The 16,343-nt window shown below is 38.0% G+C and overlaps 1 protein-coding gene across 1 annotated transcript; it reads right to left on the reverse strand.

The window, feature by feature from the left end:
• Window positions 1-1,473: 1,473 nt before the first annotated feature.
• Window positions 1,474-13,912, reverse strand: LOC114300791 (uncharacterized). The gene is made up of 5 exons (XM_082919443.1): window positions 13,664-13,912; window positions 12,871-12,944; window positions 12,619-12,800; window positions 9,797-9,997; window positions 1,474-1,850 (listed from the first exon to the last, which is right to left on the reverse strand). The coding sequence occupies exons 1-5, from the start codon at window positions 13,789-13,791 to the stop codon at window positions 1,707-1,709; spliced, it is 729 nt and encodes a 242-aa protein (XP_082775569.1). The 5' UTR covers window positions 13,792-13,912; the 3' UTR covers window positions 1,474-1,706.
• Window positions 13,913-16,343: the final 2,431 nt, after the last annotated feature.

A 16,343-nucleotide genomic window follows, 5' to 3' on the forward strand; every position in this document is an offset into this window, starting at 1 on the left:
TTCATGGTTCATAAGAGGCATTATGCATATATTTGCACAATACTTTTCTCTGGTCTTCAAAAAATGACTAAACCATCCAGTAGAGGTCATGGGCCCATCACGCCCCCATTTCGATAATATAATTTATTAATTTTTAAGTCTTTATTGTGTAGATGATCAATAAAAAAAAAAAAAAATTAGTTGGTGCAATATTATAATGACATTATTTAAAATCACACTTATCATTTGTGTTTTTTTAATTATATATATAGATATATATGTGATGAAATCATGTTATTATTATTATTAAATAAAAAAAAATTCAAACAATATACACAAAATAACTTAAAATATGAACAATCAAATCATCAAAATAGAGTCTATGTTAAACCCATCGACCCAAATTAGATGATCCAGTCCTCTTTTGTGGACCGGAAACAATATAGATTAGGTGGTTGTTTAATCAAGGGCTTTTCATGGTCACCCAACTAACCAAAGAAGCATATGCTCCGGAATGCTATAAAGTGTTGTGATGGAAATAAGGCTCTGGTTTGATGGGTTCAACATGTCATTTTTTAAAAAATGTTAGCAAATAGTATGGGTTGATGTGTTACAGTTTATGAGGGAGTTCCATCAGAATGCTGGTCTGGTTGGTGGAATTAATAGCTCTTTCATTGCTCTAATTCCAAAAGTTTCAAGTCCTTCTTGCTTGAATAAATATAGGCCTATTAGCTTGATTGGATCCTTATACAAAATCTTAGCTAAGGTGTTAGCTAACAGATTGAAAAAGGTGATGCCCAAGATTGTTGGTGAGGCCCAATCAGCTTTTTTCACTATAACAAAAAAGGCCTTTGGTGACAGACTGATTTTGTCTCCAAACATCAAATTTTTGTCACTAAAGTGATCTGCGACGAAAAAACTTTGTCACCACGTTTGTGGCCTATACGTCGTCGTTGAAAGTACCTGGTGATGAAAAACAGTTTCGTCGCCTATTTTTTATTTTGACGACGAAATGTTTCGTCGCTAAAAGTTGAATTTTTCGTCCTCTATAACATCAATTTCGTCACCAAAACTAACAATATTTTATTTTAATTATTTTTTGCGACGAAATATTTCGTCACCAAATAGATTTTAGTGACGAAAGTTTTCCACACCAATGATATGGATTAAGGTGACAAAAAAATTCGTCACTAAAATGAGCAGAAAAGAAAATTCTTTAATGACAAAAACATTTTGTCACAAAATATTTCAATTTAGCGACGAAATATTCAACAAATGTGACGAAATTATTTGTTTCGTATTATATCATTAGTGACAAAATTATTCGTCATGTTTTTTTGAAAACTAATAGCGACATTTTTTATTTCGTCACTAATAAAAATTAAAAAAATTGAAAATGGAGATACTATTTTCTTCCGAAATTTTTTCTTTTCAGTAACAATTCCTTGCGCATTTCAATAACCTGTTCAATAAAATATCTATTACAAATCAATATAAAAATCTGTTCATTTTCATAAACATCACAATCGAATTTCAGCACTATCCACAAAAATATCATATGAACTGCATGTGGATTGTAAACATGTCTCCTAATATCCACAGACAATGTCTACTAATATCCACAAAAATATCATATCAACCGCATGCGGATTACCAAACACATCTCCTAATATTCAACAACAAAACATGTCTACTAATATCAACAAAAATAAAATATCAATGGTGGATTACCCAACATGCCTTATAAAACTAACAAAAATATAAAATTTACAACGCAACCAAAATACATGTAAGGTAATATGAACAAAAACATAAAATGAGCTACCATCTGCCCTCCAACTTACCAAACATGTCCATATCAAATCTTGAATCTGCAAAAAAATAAAACACAAAAAACAAAAAAACAAAAAAAATGCAAATTAGACAATTATTATCTTATCTATAAAAATATACAATTTAACATGCATTTTTCGAATTAGTTTTCAAATTGGGAGTCCGGTGCAAGTTCCGTAAGTTTCCACAACTTACATTGGTCCCTCCCGACGTGTTTGAGGTGTTTCCCGGGCCGTCCTGTGGCTGTTGCACAATTTTGGCCCCCGAATGTCTATTTTCAAGCTTAAATGTGAAAAAGTGCAATTTTGGACACAGTTTTCAAACCGAGAGTCCCGTGCTAATTCCGTAAGTTTTCACAACTCACATTGGTCCCTCCCGAGGTGTTTGAGGTGTTTCCCGGGCCGTCTCGTGGCTATTGCACGATTTTAGCCTCCCATGACCTATTTTCAAGCTTAATTGTGAAAAAGTACATTTTTGAACTTAGTTTTCAAACTGGGAGTCCAGTGCTAGTTCCGGAAGTTTTCACAACTCACATTGGTTCCTTCCGAGGTGTTTAAGGTGTTTCTCGGGCCGTCTCGTGGCTGTTGCACGATTTTGGCCCCCCGAAGGCCTATTTTCATGCTTAAGTGTGAAAAAATACATTTTTGGACTTAGTTTTAAAACCGAGAGTCCCGTGCAAGTTTCGTAAGTTTTCATAGCTCACATTGGTCCCTCCCGAGATGTTTGAGGTGTTTCTCAGGCTGTCTCGTGGCTGTTGCACGATTTTGGCCCCCCGAAGACCTATTTTCAAGCTTAAGTGTGAAAAAGGGTATGTTTGGTTTGAGTTTGGGAGATGAGTTTTAGAGATAAAAAGTACGAAAAGTTGTTTGGTTTGGTTTTTTTCAAAAGATATTTTGAAAAATTATTTTGAGAGAGAATTTTGGAAAAAGTGATTGATTTGATGTGTATGAGAGAAAGATTTGTTTGGAAAACTTGTAAACCAAACAAGTTTTGAGAAATTTTTTTGGAAAAATTTGTTTGGTTTGATTACTTTTGAAAATTTATTTGTAGAGAATTTTTTCCAAAACTTTTTGGGAAACACAAACCAAACAAGGCCTGTATTTTTAGACTTAGTTTTCAAGCCGGGAGTCCCGTGCTAGTTCTGTAAGTTTCCACAACTTACTTTGGTCCCTCCCGAGGTGTTTATGCTGTTACCCGGGCTGTCTCATGGCTGTTACACGATTTTGGCCTCCGGTGGCCTATTTTTCAAGTTTAAGTGTGAAAAAGTGTATTTTTGGACTTAGTTTTCAAACCGGGAGTCCCGTGCTAGTTCCGTAAGTTTCCACAACTCATATTGGTCCCTCCCAAGGTGTTTGAGGTCTTCCGCGGGCCGTCTCGTGGCTGTTGCACGATTTTGGCCTCCGATGGCCTATTTTGAAACTTAAGTGTGAAAAAGTGTATTTTTTGGACTTAGTTTCAAACCGGGAGTCCCGTGCTAGTTCCGTAAGTTTTCACAACTCACATTGGTCCCTGCCGAGGTGTTTGAGGTGTTTCCCGGGCCGTCTCGTGGCTGTTGCACGATTTTGACCTCCGATGGCCTATTTTGAAGCTTAAATGTGAAAAAGTGCATTTTTTGACTTAGTTTTCAAACCGAGAGTCCCGTGCTAGTTCCGTAAGTTTCCAAAACTCACATTGGTCCCTTCCGAGGTGTTTGAGGTGTTCCACGGGCCGTCTCGTGGCTGTAGCACGATTTTGGCCTCCGATGGCCTATTTTCAAATGAAGTGTGAAAAAGTGCATTTTTGGACTTAGTTTTCAAACCGGGAGTCCCGTGCTAGTTCCGTAAGTTTCCACAACTCACATTGGTCCCTCCCGAGGTGTTTAAGATATTTTCTGGGCTGTCTTATGGCTGTTGCACGATTTTGGCCTCCGATGACCTATTTTCAAGCTTAAGTTTGAAAAAGTTCATTTTTCTACTTAGTTTTCAAACCAAGAGTCCCGTGCTAGTTCTGTAGGTTTCTACAACTCACATTGGTCCCTCCTGAGGTGTTTGAGGTGTTCCCCGGGCCGTCTCATGGCTGTTGCACGATTTTGGCCTCCGATGGCCTATTTTGAAGCTTAAGTGTGAAAAAGTACATTTTTGGACATAGTTTTCAAACTGGGTGTCCCGTGCTAGTTTCGTAAGTTTTCACAACTCAAATTGGTCCCTCCCGAGGTGTTTGAAGTGTTTCCCGGGCCGTCTCATAGCTGTTGCACGATTTTGGCCTCCGATGGCCTATTTTTAAGCTTAAGTTTGAAAATTTTCATTTTTCGACTTAGTTTTCAAATCGAGTCTCGTTCTAGTTCCGTAAGTTTTCACAACTCATATTGGTCCCTCCCGAGGTGTTTGAGGTGTTTCCCGGGTCGTCTCGTGGCTGTTACACGATTTTAGCCTCCGATGGCCTATTTTGAAGCTTAAGTGTGAAAAAGGATATTTTTAGACTTAGTTTTCAAACCGGAAGTCCCGTGCTAGTTTCGTGAGTTTTCACAACTCACATTGGTCCTTCCCGAGGTGTTTGTGGTGTTTCCCGGGCCGTCTCGTGGCTATTGCACGATCTTGGCCTCCGATGGCCTATTTTGAAGCTTATGGCCTCGTTTGGGAACCTTCCTTTTTAGCCAAAAAGCCAACAACCCATACCAAAAAGTCAAAGATTCTCTTTTCTCTTTACTTTTTACACATCTTTTCATAAAAAGCCAAAAATTTATCCCAAACATACTAGTTTTTTTTAGCTCATATGTAAGAAATAATGTATAGAGAAAGAGAGAGAATAAATTGTATGTATTATTATTGATTGATATATATTGATAGATTACAAGATTCATGATTCCTATATATAGAAGAGGGTGAGTGTGTAGTAGGTAAGGAGTAGGTGAAGTGGAGGTGGTAGTGGTGTAGTGGGTTAGGTTTAGTGGAGTAGGTGAGGTGGTAGTGGTGTAGTGGGTTAGGTTTAGTGGAGTAGGTGAGGTGGTAGTGGTGTAGTGGGTTAGGTTTAGTGGAGTAGGTTTAAGTGGGTGAAGTAGGTGATAAATTTTAACAGCCCCCCGCAAACTCAAGGGGGATAGGAACTAGCCAACTTGAGTTTGGAGAGAGTAACAAAACAAGAAAATACATAAAAATAAAAGAGGATAGGTGACACTGTATGGTCGTGTCAGACCATTGGTGAAGACACTGGATGGTGGTGTCATAACGTTGTAGAGGACACTGTATGGTGGTGTCATAATGGTGTAGAGGACACTGGATGGCGGTGTCAGACCGCTGTAGAAGACAGTTTATGGGGTCATGTCGGACCGTTGTAGCAGACAATGTTGTGACAGTTGTTGTGACAGTTTACGGAGTCTTGCTGGACCCTTGTAGAAACTAACCGGAATCAATGTCGGGACAGTTTACAGAGTCTTGTCGGACACATAAAGGAGCTAACCGGAATCAATGTCGGGACAGTTTACAGAGTCTTGTCGGACCCATGAAGGAGCTAACCGGAATCAATGTCGGGACAGTTTACAGAGTCTTGTCGGACCCATGTAGAAGACACTGTATGAGTGTGTATATAGGCTGCCCACAAGATATACATGTAGATATATATATCGAGCCCGCAAAAGTCGCGCCCTCAAAAGGCGCGCCCACTTTATCAAAAGATGTGCCCGACAGAAATCATCGAGCGGCGAGCCATCAAAAGGCGCGCCAGACACGCGGCGATGCACGTGACCGACAGAACGCGTGTCGGCCTCTTCGTCAGGGTCTTTATAAACCGAAGCGGAGGCTGAGGCTTGGAAGCATAACAAACCAGTTGAAACCTCTGCATTCTCAGAGAGCTTGTCTCGAAGAGCTGCAAATCTTGAAACACTCTGTAACCAACCCTGTCTGACAGTACCAATCGGTAATCGCTGCTTCTCTGAAACACTTAGCAACCCAAAAACATGGCCTCTTCTTCCCGTCCAGCTACCCAGAACATGGCCTCTTCTTCCCGTGGTCTGCTTACTCTCTTTCCCGACCTCAACGAGTCCACAAGAGAGATAACCGGTGCGGTTGCCCTTGAACCTCAACCAAACGCCCCTGAGTTTGCTCCGTTGACCTTTCCTATGCGGTCTGTGGAGCAAAGAATGGCAGCGCAATCAGATATTGAGGCGAATCAGTATACTTTGAAGTCATGTGTGGAAACCATGACTGCGGTCACAAACTTGTCGCACCGGCTGCAGAGTAGGACAAATGAGGTGCAGCAATTAAACTCCCAGCTGGCTCTGCTCCAACGCATGTATAAGGATGCGCGAGCAGAGATAAGTGTGCTAAAGGCGGAAAACAAGGAGCTGAAGCGGAAGGCCAGTTTTATGTTCCGATTTGGAGGGCCGCCATATGCTGCAGTGGAGGAGCAGGGAGTAGTGATCATGCCCAGTGGAGTGGGAAACACGGAGGCAACACCGGCAAGGGCCGCCCAGGATGGAGGCAAGAAGAAAAGACCGGCGGCAGAGTAGAGAAGAAAAAATCCCACCTGTGAATGTGGTTGTTTGTTTGTTTGTTTTTTTTTTGTTTTTTTTTTTTTTGTAAAATTTTGATCGGGGTTGATCCCTGAGATGAATAAAATATGGTTTGGTGTGCAAAGCTAGATGGTATGAATGGAATTGGAAAAAGATTAAAAATAAGGTGAAAGAAAAATAAAGAAAGAAATAATAAAAATATATTTGAAATCAAAAATGAAAGATGGGGAAATAAGGAAAGTGGTTTGGAGAAAATAAATAAAAATAATGGAGTTTGAAATCAAACGGAGGAGAGATGATTTTTTTTTTTTTTTTTTTTTTTTTTTTTTTATAATAAAAAAAAGAGATATATATATATATATATATAAAATAAAGAAAGTGGGGAAAGTGGCGGTGGATGCAAAGTGGGTTGGAAAGTGAAAAGATGAGAGAGAGAAGGCATGTGGGTGGTTGTCCATTGTGGAGGACAAACATAGTGGGTTATATTATATTCAGAAAGTTGTCCATTGTGAATGATGGTTTTGATGATGGTGATGGAGGAGTGAGTGTGGAGAGTGAAGGGTATTGAAGAAGAGTGAGGAACGATGGGTCTGTGAGACATATGCTTGTGAGAGAAAAGGAATCTGAAAGAAAGAAGAGATGGGTGTTGTAGCTTTCTCTCTCATCCTGGCATTACCGTAAGGGATGAGCTCGGAAAATGGAAGACATGAACACGAATGGACATTCAGCACTCCACATGTCAACCTTGGCATCATATTGCTGAAATTGCAGAATTTCTGGGGCCATATACAGTGGAGACCTGCAAACTGTCTCTGCGTGATCATTAGGATGTAAAATTCTTGAGAGACCAAAAACAGCAATCTTTAGCACTGCATCACTGTGAGGGCTTGAAAGCAAAATGTTCTCTGGTTTCAAAGTGAAGGTATGTGTTGTGTAGAAAATAAGCGGAATAGGTTGAGGTCCGGCGGGCGGCTAAGGTGAGGTTGCCGCCCGCCGGGGAAGCGAAAATACTAGGTTTTAAACCAGCTCTGATACCATGTAAGAAATAATGTATAGAGAAAGAGAGAGAATAAATTGTATGTATTATTATTGATTGATATATATTGATAGATTACAAGATTCATGATTCCTATATATAGAAGAGGGTGAGTGTGTAGTAGGTAAGGAGTAGGTGAAGTGGAGGTGGTAGTGGTGTAGTGGGTTAGGTTTAGTGGAGTAGGTGAGGTGGTAGTGGTGTAGTGGGTTAGGTTTAGTGGAGTAGGTGAGGTGGTAGTGGTGTAGTGGGTTAGGTTTAGTGGAGTAGGTTTAAGTGGGTGAAGTAGGTGATAAATTTTAACATCATATTTTAGCCAAATAGCCAAAAAGTTACTAAATTAGCATGTTCCCAAACGAGGCCTAAGTGTGAAAAAATACATTTTTGAACTTAGTTTTCAAACCGAGAGTCCCGTACTAGTTTTGTAAGTTTTCACAACTCACATTGGTCCCTTCCGAGGTGTTTGAGGTGTTTCCCAGGCCGTCTCGTGGCTGTTGCACGATTTTGGCCCCCCGAAGGCCTATTTTCAAGCTTAAGTGTGAAAAAGTACATTTTTGGACTTAGTTTCCAAACCGGGAGTCCCGTGCTAGTTCCGTAAGTTTTCACAACTCACATTGGTCTCTCCTAAGGTGTTTGAGGTGTTTCTCGGGCCGTCTCGTGGTTGTTGCACGATTTTGGCCACCCGAAGACCTATTTTCAAGCTTAAGTGTAAAAAAGTGCATTTTTGGACTTAGTTTTCAAATCGGGAGTCCCGTGCTAGTTCCGTAAGTTTTCACAGCTCACATTAGTCCCTCCCAAGGTGTTTGAGGTGTTTCTTGGGCCGTCTCGTGGTTGTTGCACGATTTTGACCCCCCGAAGGCCTATTTTCAAGCTTAAGTGTGAAAAAGTGTATTTTTTGACTTAGTTTTCAAACCGTGAGTCCCGTGCTAGTTTCGTAAGTTTTCACAACTTACTTTGGTCCCTCCCGAGGTGTTTATGCTGTTACCCGGTCCGTCTTGTGGCTGTTACACGATTTTGGCCTCCGGTGCCCTATTTTTCAAGCTTAAGTATGAAAAAAGTGCATTTTTGGACTTAGTTTTCAAATCGGGAGTCCCGTGCTAATTCTGTAACTTTTCACAATTTACTTTGGTCCCTCCCGAGGTGTTTGGGGTGTTACCCGAGTCGTCTCGTGGCTGTTACACGATTTTGGTCTCCGATAGCCTATTTTTCAAGCTTAAGTATGAAAAAGTGCATTTTTGGACTTAGTTTTCAAACCGGGAGTCCCGTGCTAATTCTGTAAGTTTTCACAACTCATATTGGCCCCTCCCGAGGTGTTTGAGTTGTTTCCCGGGCCGTCTCATGGCTGTTGCACGATTTTGGCCTCCGATGGCCTATTTTTGAAGCTTAAGTGTGAAAAAAGTGTGTTTTTGGACTTAGTTTTCGAACTGGGAGTCCCGTGCTAGTTCCGTAAGTTTCCACAACTCACATTAGTCCCTCTTGAGGTGTTTAAGGTGTTTCCCGGGTCGGCTCGTGGCTGTTACATGATTTTGGCCCCCAATGGCCTATTTTCAAGCTTAAGTGTTGGAAAAGGGCATTTTTCTAAATAGTTTTCAAACAAAGAGTCCCGTGCTAGTTTCGTAAGTTTACAAAACTTACATCGGTCCCTCCCGAGGTGTTTCCGGGCCTTCTCATGGCTATTTCACGATTTTGGAGCCCGATGGCATATTTTCAAGCTTAAGTGTTAGAAGCACAAAACACTACTTATCTCTGGTGTTCAAATTTGATTTTCAAATTTCATGTTTGGTTTGATTTTCAAATTATACTGAAACATGAAAACACAATATAAAAGTAGAGGAGGGTAAATTCAACATATATACCTTATATATGAACTTTTAAATCAATGAATTCTAAACCTACTTATTGTAATAATATTTTGAGGATTCAACCTAAAGCATCATACAAAAAAAAAAAAAAACCAGCAAATAACTTTAACTCAATATAAAAAAAATCCTACAATAAGAAATCAAACATATCCACTATATGAGTGATTCCTGCTAAAGGAAAAAATCCACTTATCATGGGAAAAAAAAATCTCTTCAAACCTACTAATTGAATGCAACTCTTGGTTATTAGACTGGGTATAAAGACTACCCCACAGGAAGGTCCACTAACAAGTACTCATTGCATTGGAAGATATGATACAACCCAAACTTAAAAGGAAACCCACCACAAAAATATTGCCTCCCACACACCAAGGAACATCCAGTGTACCACTAGTAATGCTAACTGTAAGGCATTGCCAGGTATTTTTTATCAATGCCACATCTAGTACAACTAGAAAATATTTACTATTTAGTAAATAAATACATGTTATCATGGGAAAATATGGTCATCAAAATACACTACATTCATTCAAGACCTGCAATGGAACATAAAAGAAAAAAAAAACAAATAATCAGAAAACTTTCAGAGCCAGAAAAGCATACCAATCCAACTATCTTTTTTATAACTACTGCTGGATTTGAATTTAATCCTTTCACCAGAGTCACAGTCAGCTGCTTCAGCATGGAAAGCTTCTTATCTTTATCATCCACTACAATAACATCTGCTCTAAGACCTTCTGAATACAAAGCATGAAGTTCATCTAGAGAAGGAATAGAATCAAACAGTTTCTTGAGTCTTCTTTCCTGCACTATATTGAGTTTTATCAGACAATGATGGTATTTATTGGTATACTAGGCTGTCAAACAAAGACAAAAAACCATTAATTTAAACTTAATTAGGTTTCAGAAATTTCTGGAAATTAACTACCAGATTAAAACATAGAATACTAAATTCATAAGCAACGAGATCTTAACACTTTCTCAGTAGTATATAACACATGAAACAACTATATATCTTTAAAAAAAAATCAATCACATTCTCCCAATTATCTTATGAAGGTCTATTTAACTGTTAATGCCAATTTCCCAACAATGATGTTTCAGAGCCTATAATCTACCTTTTGTGATCAAATCCCAAATGAACTGATTTGTTTCTTAATCTACAAGGCTCCAAAGGATTAAAATAAAATAAAATAAAAAAGTTAGATGCTGGCTACTTTTTCTATTATCTTTGTATACTTTTACATTTTTTCCATAAGCATAAACTACACAATAACAACATCATCTTCATAATATTGCTCATATATCATTTTAAAGTTGTTGCTTCCAATAGGAAAGAACTATGTTTAGAAATAGTTTACTTATTAATCATTTTTAGCCAAAGTAATGACATACAAGGAAAAACTACATAATAAATGGCTAAAACAGAACTGTCAAAATATTGAGCACAATGTATGTAGTGTCTCAGTCGAAGAGTCAAAATGTAAAAAACAATAGAAGGCATAGAATATAAAGAAGTTTGTATCGATATAAGAAAAGAACCTTTTTTTTTTAAGGTTGATCTTTCTAGGGCTTTTCAGAATTAGGCATCTTACTATCTTAAGACCCAAAAAAAAAAAAAAAACCGAGCATAAATTTCTCCTTTCCCACTAGCTATGTGGCCAATGGCAAGGAGTTTTTGTATTGAGTTGTGTCCAAAATTAAACCTATAATCAGGTTACTGCTAAGCATTTGATCAGTGTCTTACCTGGCAGTACTGAGCCAACAGCCATTGCTCAATTTTCATTTTCAAGCATTTAAAGAACTCTACAACTTCTAAAAACCGGAGTGCATACTTTAGCTAAACATTTATTTAGTGCACATGCATAACAATTTTTTTTCATTTTCCATATATATATATTTGGATTCTTGAGACATTTGTTACACCATGCATAAATCAAAGAAACAGACCACTAGATGCCAAATGCAAAACTAAGGGTCAATCTAATTACAATGAGATATTTACCAGCCATTTCAATTTTTTGGGTTCACAAAGGGTCCTAAACAGTTTTTAAAAGTCAAGTAATACACTACCATATTCTCCTTGTGCCTTTCTACTATTTAGTACAATAAATGTTATAGATTTTTAGAATCCCCAAGCATCATATTGCATAAAACTATGTGCAAGTTTAGGTATTAGGTGCACATGAGAGGAGATAAAGGCAGCATCATCCAATATGAAAGAAAACCACTTATAGTTACAGACTGTTAGATTGCCCACATACATATACACTATGATATGCTGATCTACTTCAGTAGACTGCCCACATACATATACATTATGACATGCCGATCCATGATTACTAGCGATGTGCAAGTTTGATGGAATCAGCCACAGACAAGGCAAGAAACTTTAGCACACTATACCTGCATTCAAAATTCAAATAATATATTATTTTTTTGCTAATCACTTCTAATCTCCAAACATGCTCACTTGCACCAAAGATCCTAGCACAGAAAAGCAAAAACTACGTTCTACTAATTGCACATTTCAACAAAAATATATACTACTCACTGCACCTATAGAATAGAAACCATTGGGAATTGGTTCAGAAAGCGTTACAGTGACCCACAGAATCTGTGAAGCTCTGTGTGATGCCAAACCCTCAACCTTATGCTCTTGGCCTGGAGAAAGCGTTACAGTACAATTATTTTTTCCACTCCTTACCCCATAAATGACAATTGATCCTACGAGAAATTCCTTCAATAAAATGTTTCCTTTTGGTTTTCTTGGCCTGCAGATCATACGGCTTGCAAATTTGGACATCATGCTTGTTATGATAAAAAATCAAATGTACTAATTCAAATAAATTTGAAATAAAGACCCAAAGGTAGTTTCTATGCCAATATACTCATGTAGAGAAATAATTTATGTCTCGCTATCATGTAGAGAGATCAGAGTGTTTTTCTTTAGCAACCCAACCTCACCACCAACCACCATTTACCTTTATTTTCTTCTCTCATAACACTGTTTGTAATCATACTAATATTTTAATTGCTAAAAGATTTTTTCAAAAAAAAAATTATATTGAAATTCTTCAATCAATTGATAAGAATTTTCTTCAAGAGCCATTGTGGAACTAAAACTACCATTTACTAATAGCTTAGGCTTTTGGGAAAATTAGGAACTTAACACTAATATACCTGGACAAACAAGGAAAACCAAGGAAGAAGAAAAAAATTGCAACCAAATACAACAATTTGATATACACCAAGGATATAATTGTAAAAATTATGAAGAACTAATTTACATTAAAGCCTAAGGCAATGCCCATGCAATTTAATCAAAAGAATTGACTATTCATTGAAAACACTAGAATTAGGAAGAGCATAAGGTAATGAATCATTAAAGTTTTCACAAAATAAGAGCATCCTAACAAATATACCTGATGATTTATAATATTAGCAGATAGCCTTTGAATTTCACGCTCTTCATGATCTGCAAACAGTTTTGCCTTTGTTGCAGCAGCAGCAAGACCAGCTTTGGCAGCAGATCTCACCTTTTCAGCAGTTAATGGAGCAACCTCACCATTCTGATTCCATTGGCCATGTACTTCCAAGTTATCTTCTGAAAATTTTAATTTACACGAACCGTTAGGGAAGATAAATTAGATCAACAAGCAAAATTAGCATTCTACCTTTTTGTTGACTTGAGTTTGTATTTTCTCCATGAGAACTGCCTTCACTATTGCGCGTACTCTCCATATTCATCCTTCATAGGTCAAACAAGAAGCTTTTAAGTTTCTTTTCAACACACATCACATAAATACCACATTTCCAATCTAAAGCTTTGACAAAATTTCTAATGAGCTATAGAAATTAAATGTTCCTCTATACTTCCAAATCATTATAAAAAAAAATTCACAGAAACTAGAAGCACAAAACACTCTTGAATGATAGCTTAAGGATTTGCAAAACAATCAATTTACCATTTTCCTTTTCTCAATTTATAATCAATTTACCATTTTCTTCAAGAACAATCAATTTACCATTTTCCTTTTGTCAATTTACCATCATAACTGCCATTTGAAAACAAAAAATATCGAAATCTCAGCTGTATTTCAAATTTCAATTGAATTTTATTTAATTGTGGAGTCTCATTAACAAAGATGTAGTGGTGCATTGGCAGTGAAAAGGCATGGATAGTGTCTACATGGATAAAACCCCAAATTCAAAGAAAGACAAATCAAAGAAAAGAGAGAATAAAACCCCAAATTCAAACCTTGATAAGGTGGTGTCTACATGGGTAAAACCCCAAATTCAAAGAAAGAGAAATCAAAGAAAAAAGGGAATAAAACCCCAAATTCAAACCTTGATAAACAATCAAATCATTATAGACAATCAAACCATTATCCATTTTAAACCCAGATAAACAATCAAACCATTATACACTTGAAGCATAGAGAGAAAGACAGAGAGGGAGAGAGGTACCGGAGGGGGTTCGAAGAAGTTGATGATGATGACGGTGGCTGTGGTGGTGGTGAAGCCAATCGAAGCACAGTGGGAGGGTTGCGACTTGAAGCCACTAAAGAGCCAACTCGGTGAGCTAATCGAAGCATGGTTTCGCCAAAACACTGAATCAGGAATGAAATATTACCTTGCGAGTAGCGAGTTGGAGGGTTACGACCTAAAGCAGAGCGGGGGAGAGGGAGAGAAAAAGCGCGAGAGAGAAGAATTTGGAAGACAAAACAGCGTCGTTTTGTCTCTTAAATTATAGGTGACGATATTATATTTGTAAAAATTTTACAATGGTGATGAAAATTTTTGTTTCTAATATGGCACTCAAATTTTTCGTCAAAATTTTCAAGAGCGGGAATTTTTTTTGTGACGAAAAATAAAATTTAGAGATGAAAAAAAATTTCGTCACCTATTATTTTATTTATTTTAAGCATTTGGTGATGAAATTTTATTTTTGTCTCTAAAAATAGTACAATTAGAGACGAAATATTTTTTCATCATGCGTTTTCGTCACCATAGACCTTTTTTGTTGTAGTGTTTAGGGGGAAAGAATATTTTAGATGGAATTCTGATAGCTAATAAAATAGTGGATGGCTGAAAAAGATCAAGCCGAAAAGGTTTGGTGCTCAAGTTGGATTTTGAAAAGGCCTACGACTCGATTAATTGGGAGTTTTTATTTGATATGATGTCGAAGTTTGGCTTTGGAACTAGGTGGGTTAGATGGATGAAATCTTGTGTTTCCTCTGCCAAGATCTCTGTTCTGGTAAATGGATCACCAACACCTGAGTTTTGTCCACAAATAGGTCTTAGACAAGGTGATCCATTGTAACCATTCTTATTCAACATGGTAGCAAAGGGCCTCAATATTTTACTAAGTAGAACTAAAGAGTTGGGTCTAATTAAAGGGGCAGTGGTGGGTTCTAATGGCCTTAGAGTCACACATTTGCAATTCGCAGATGACACGATTTTGTTTTGTGATGCGAATAGGGTAGAGATGACCAATATCAAAAGAATTCTAAGATGCTTCGAGATTGCTTCTGGACTAAAAATCAATTACCATAAGAGTGTCATATGTGGTGTTGGGGTGGAGGAGGAACTAGTGCAAGAGTTTGCTTACTTTTTAAATTGTCTTCAGCAAAAGCTGCCTCTCAAATATTTGGGGCTACCTTTGGAGGCAAACCCTAGCAGGAGGAGTACCTGGAAACCCGTTCTTGACAAGTTCAAACAGAAATTGTCCACATGGAAGAGAAGGCTGTTATCCTTTGCCGGGCGTCTAGCTTTAATCAAATTTGTAATGTCCTCTTTACTTATTTATTATTTATCATTGTTCAGAATTCTAGCTGGAGTGGCTAAGGAGATTAAGAGATTGCAATCAAATTTTCTTTGGGAAGGCTCTGATCTTAGAAGAAAAGTTCACATGGTCCGGTGGGAGGTGATTACTAAAAATAAGAAATTAGGTGAGTTAGGTGTGAGGAGGATTAAAACTTTGAATCAATGTTTACTATTAAAATGGTGGTGGAGATTTGGTGCGGAGAATCAATCGCTTTGGAAGGAAGTGATTTGTGCAAAATATGTGCCAGTGGATGGAAGATGGTTCCCAAATCTGATTGGTAGGGAATCAAAGCTCTGGACTGATATAATTCATGTTATTCTTTCCAATCCAGAGCTGCATCAATTCTATATGAATAACTCTCAGCTGGTTCTGGGGGATGGAAGAAGAGTTTTCTTTTGGAGGGACAAGTGGGTGGCTAATGTATGCTTAATGGATGAATTCCCAAGGCTTTTCTTATTATCTAATGATAAAAATGGTGTGGTTAGTGTGTTTTTTGAAAGAAGGGCAGAGGATGGTGGATGGAACTTGGGATTTAGAAGATCTTTGCTGGTCTGGGAGGAGGAAGAAGCAAGTAAATTATCTTGTCTGCTTAGCACTGCACCAACACTGTGTAGCACCAAACCTGATGAGCTTATTTGGTGTGCAGACCCATCTAAGATCTTTTCTGTTTCGTCGATATATAATTGGACTGAATCACTTCTGGGATCTGCAATTCCAGTGGTTGCCTCAATTTGGAACAACTTTGCACCCCCAAAAGTGCAATTTTTTGGGTGGTTAGCTTGGCTTGGTAAGGTTAAAACCTCTTCTTTCCTTTATAGAATTGGAATTCTCACAGGAAATGTAAATCTTGGCTGTGTTTTTTGTCATAATGAGGTAGAATCTGTGGAACATATTTTGCTACACTACCCTTTTGTATGGCTGCTTTGGTCAGATATTATCCACTGGTGGGGATTGCAGTGGGTGATTCCAGGATCTGTGCATGGTTTGTTGGGTTGATGGTCTGGATGTGGAATGCAGAAGCTGGAGTAGCAAATCTGGAAGGTAATTCCTTTGGCCACTCTCTGGTCCACATGAAAGCACAGAAATGACTGTGTGTTTAATGGCTCTCAACCAAATCTGGAAGCTTTGTGTGAATTAGTGAAGGTTAGAGTTGCTACGTGGTTCAAAGCATCGAAACTCCAGGTGGATTTCTCTATAAATGATTTGGTTTGTAATCTGCCTCAGGTGAAATATTGTATCAGGAACGGAGGTTGAAGGCTTTAGCTCAAGTCTGGTGTTTTTTGGCCTCATAAATTTGTTGGGCTACTAACTGGAGTTCTC

This window comes from Camellia sinensis, chromosome 3 (assembly GCF_055761805.1).
Source record: "Camellia sinensis isolate YWXY chromosome 3, ASM5576180v1, whole genome shotgun sequence".
NCBI classification, from domain to species: domain Eukaryota; kingdom Viridiplantae; phylum Streptophyta; class Magnoliopsida; order Ericales; family Theaceae; genus Camellia; species Camellia sinensis.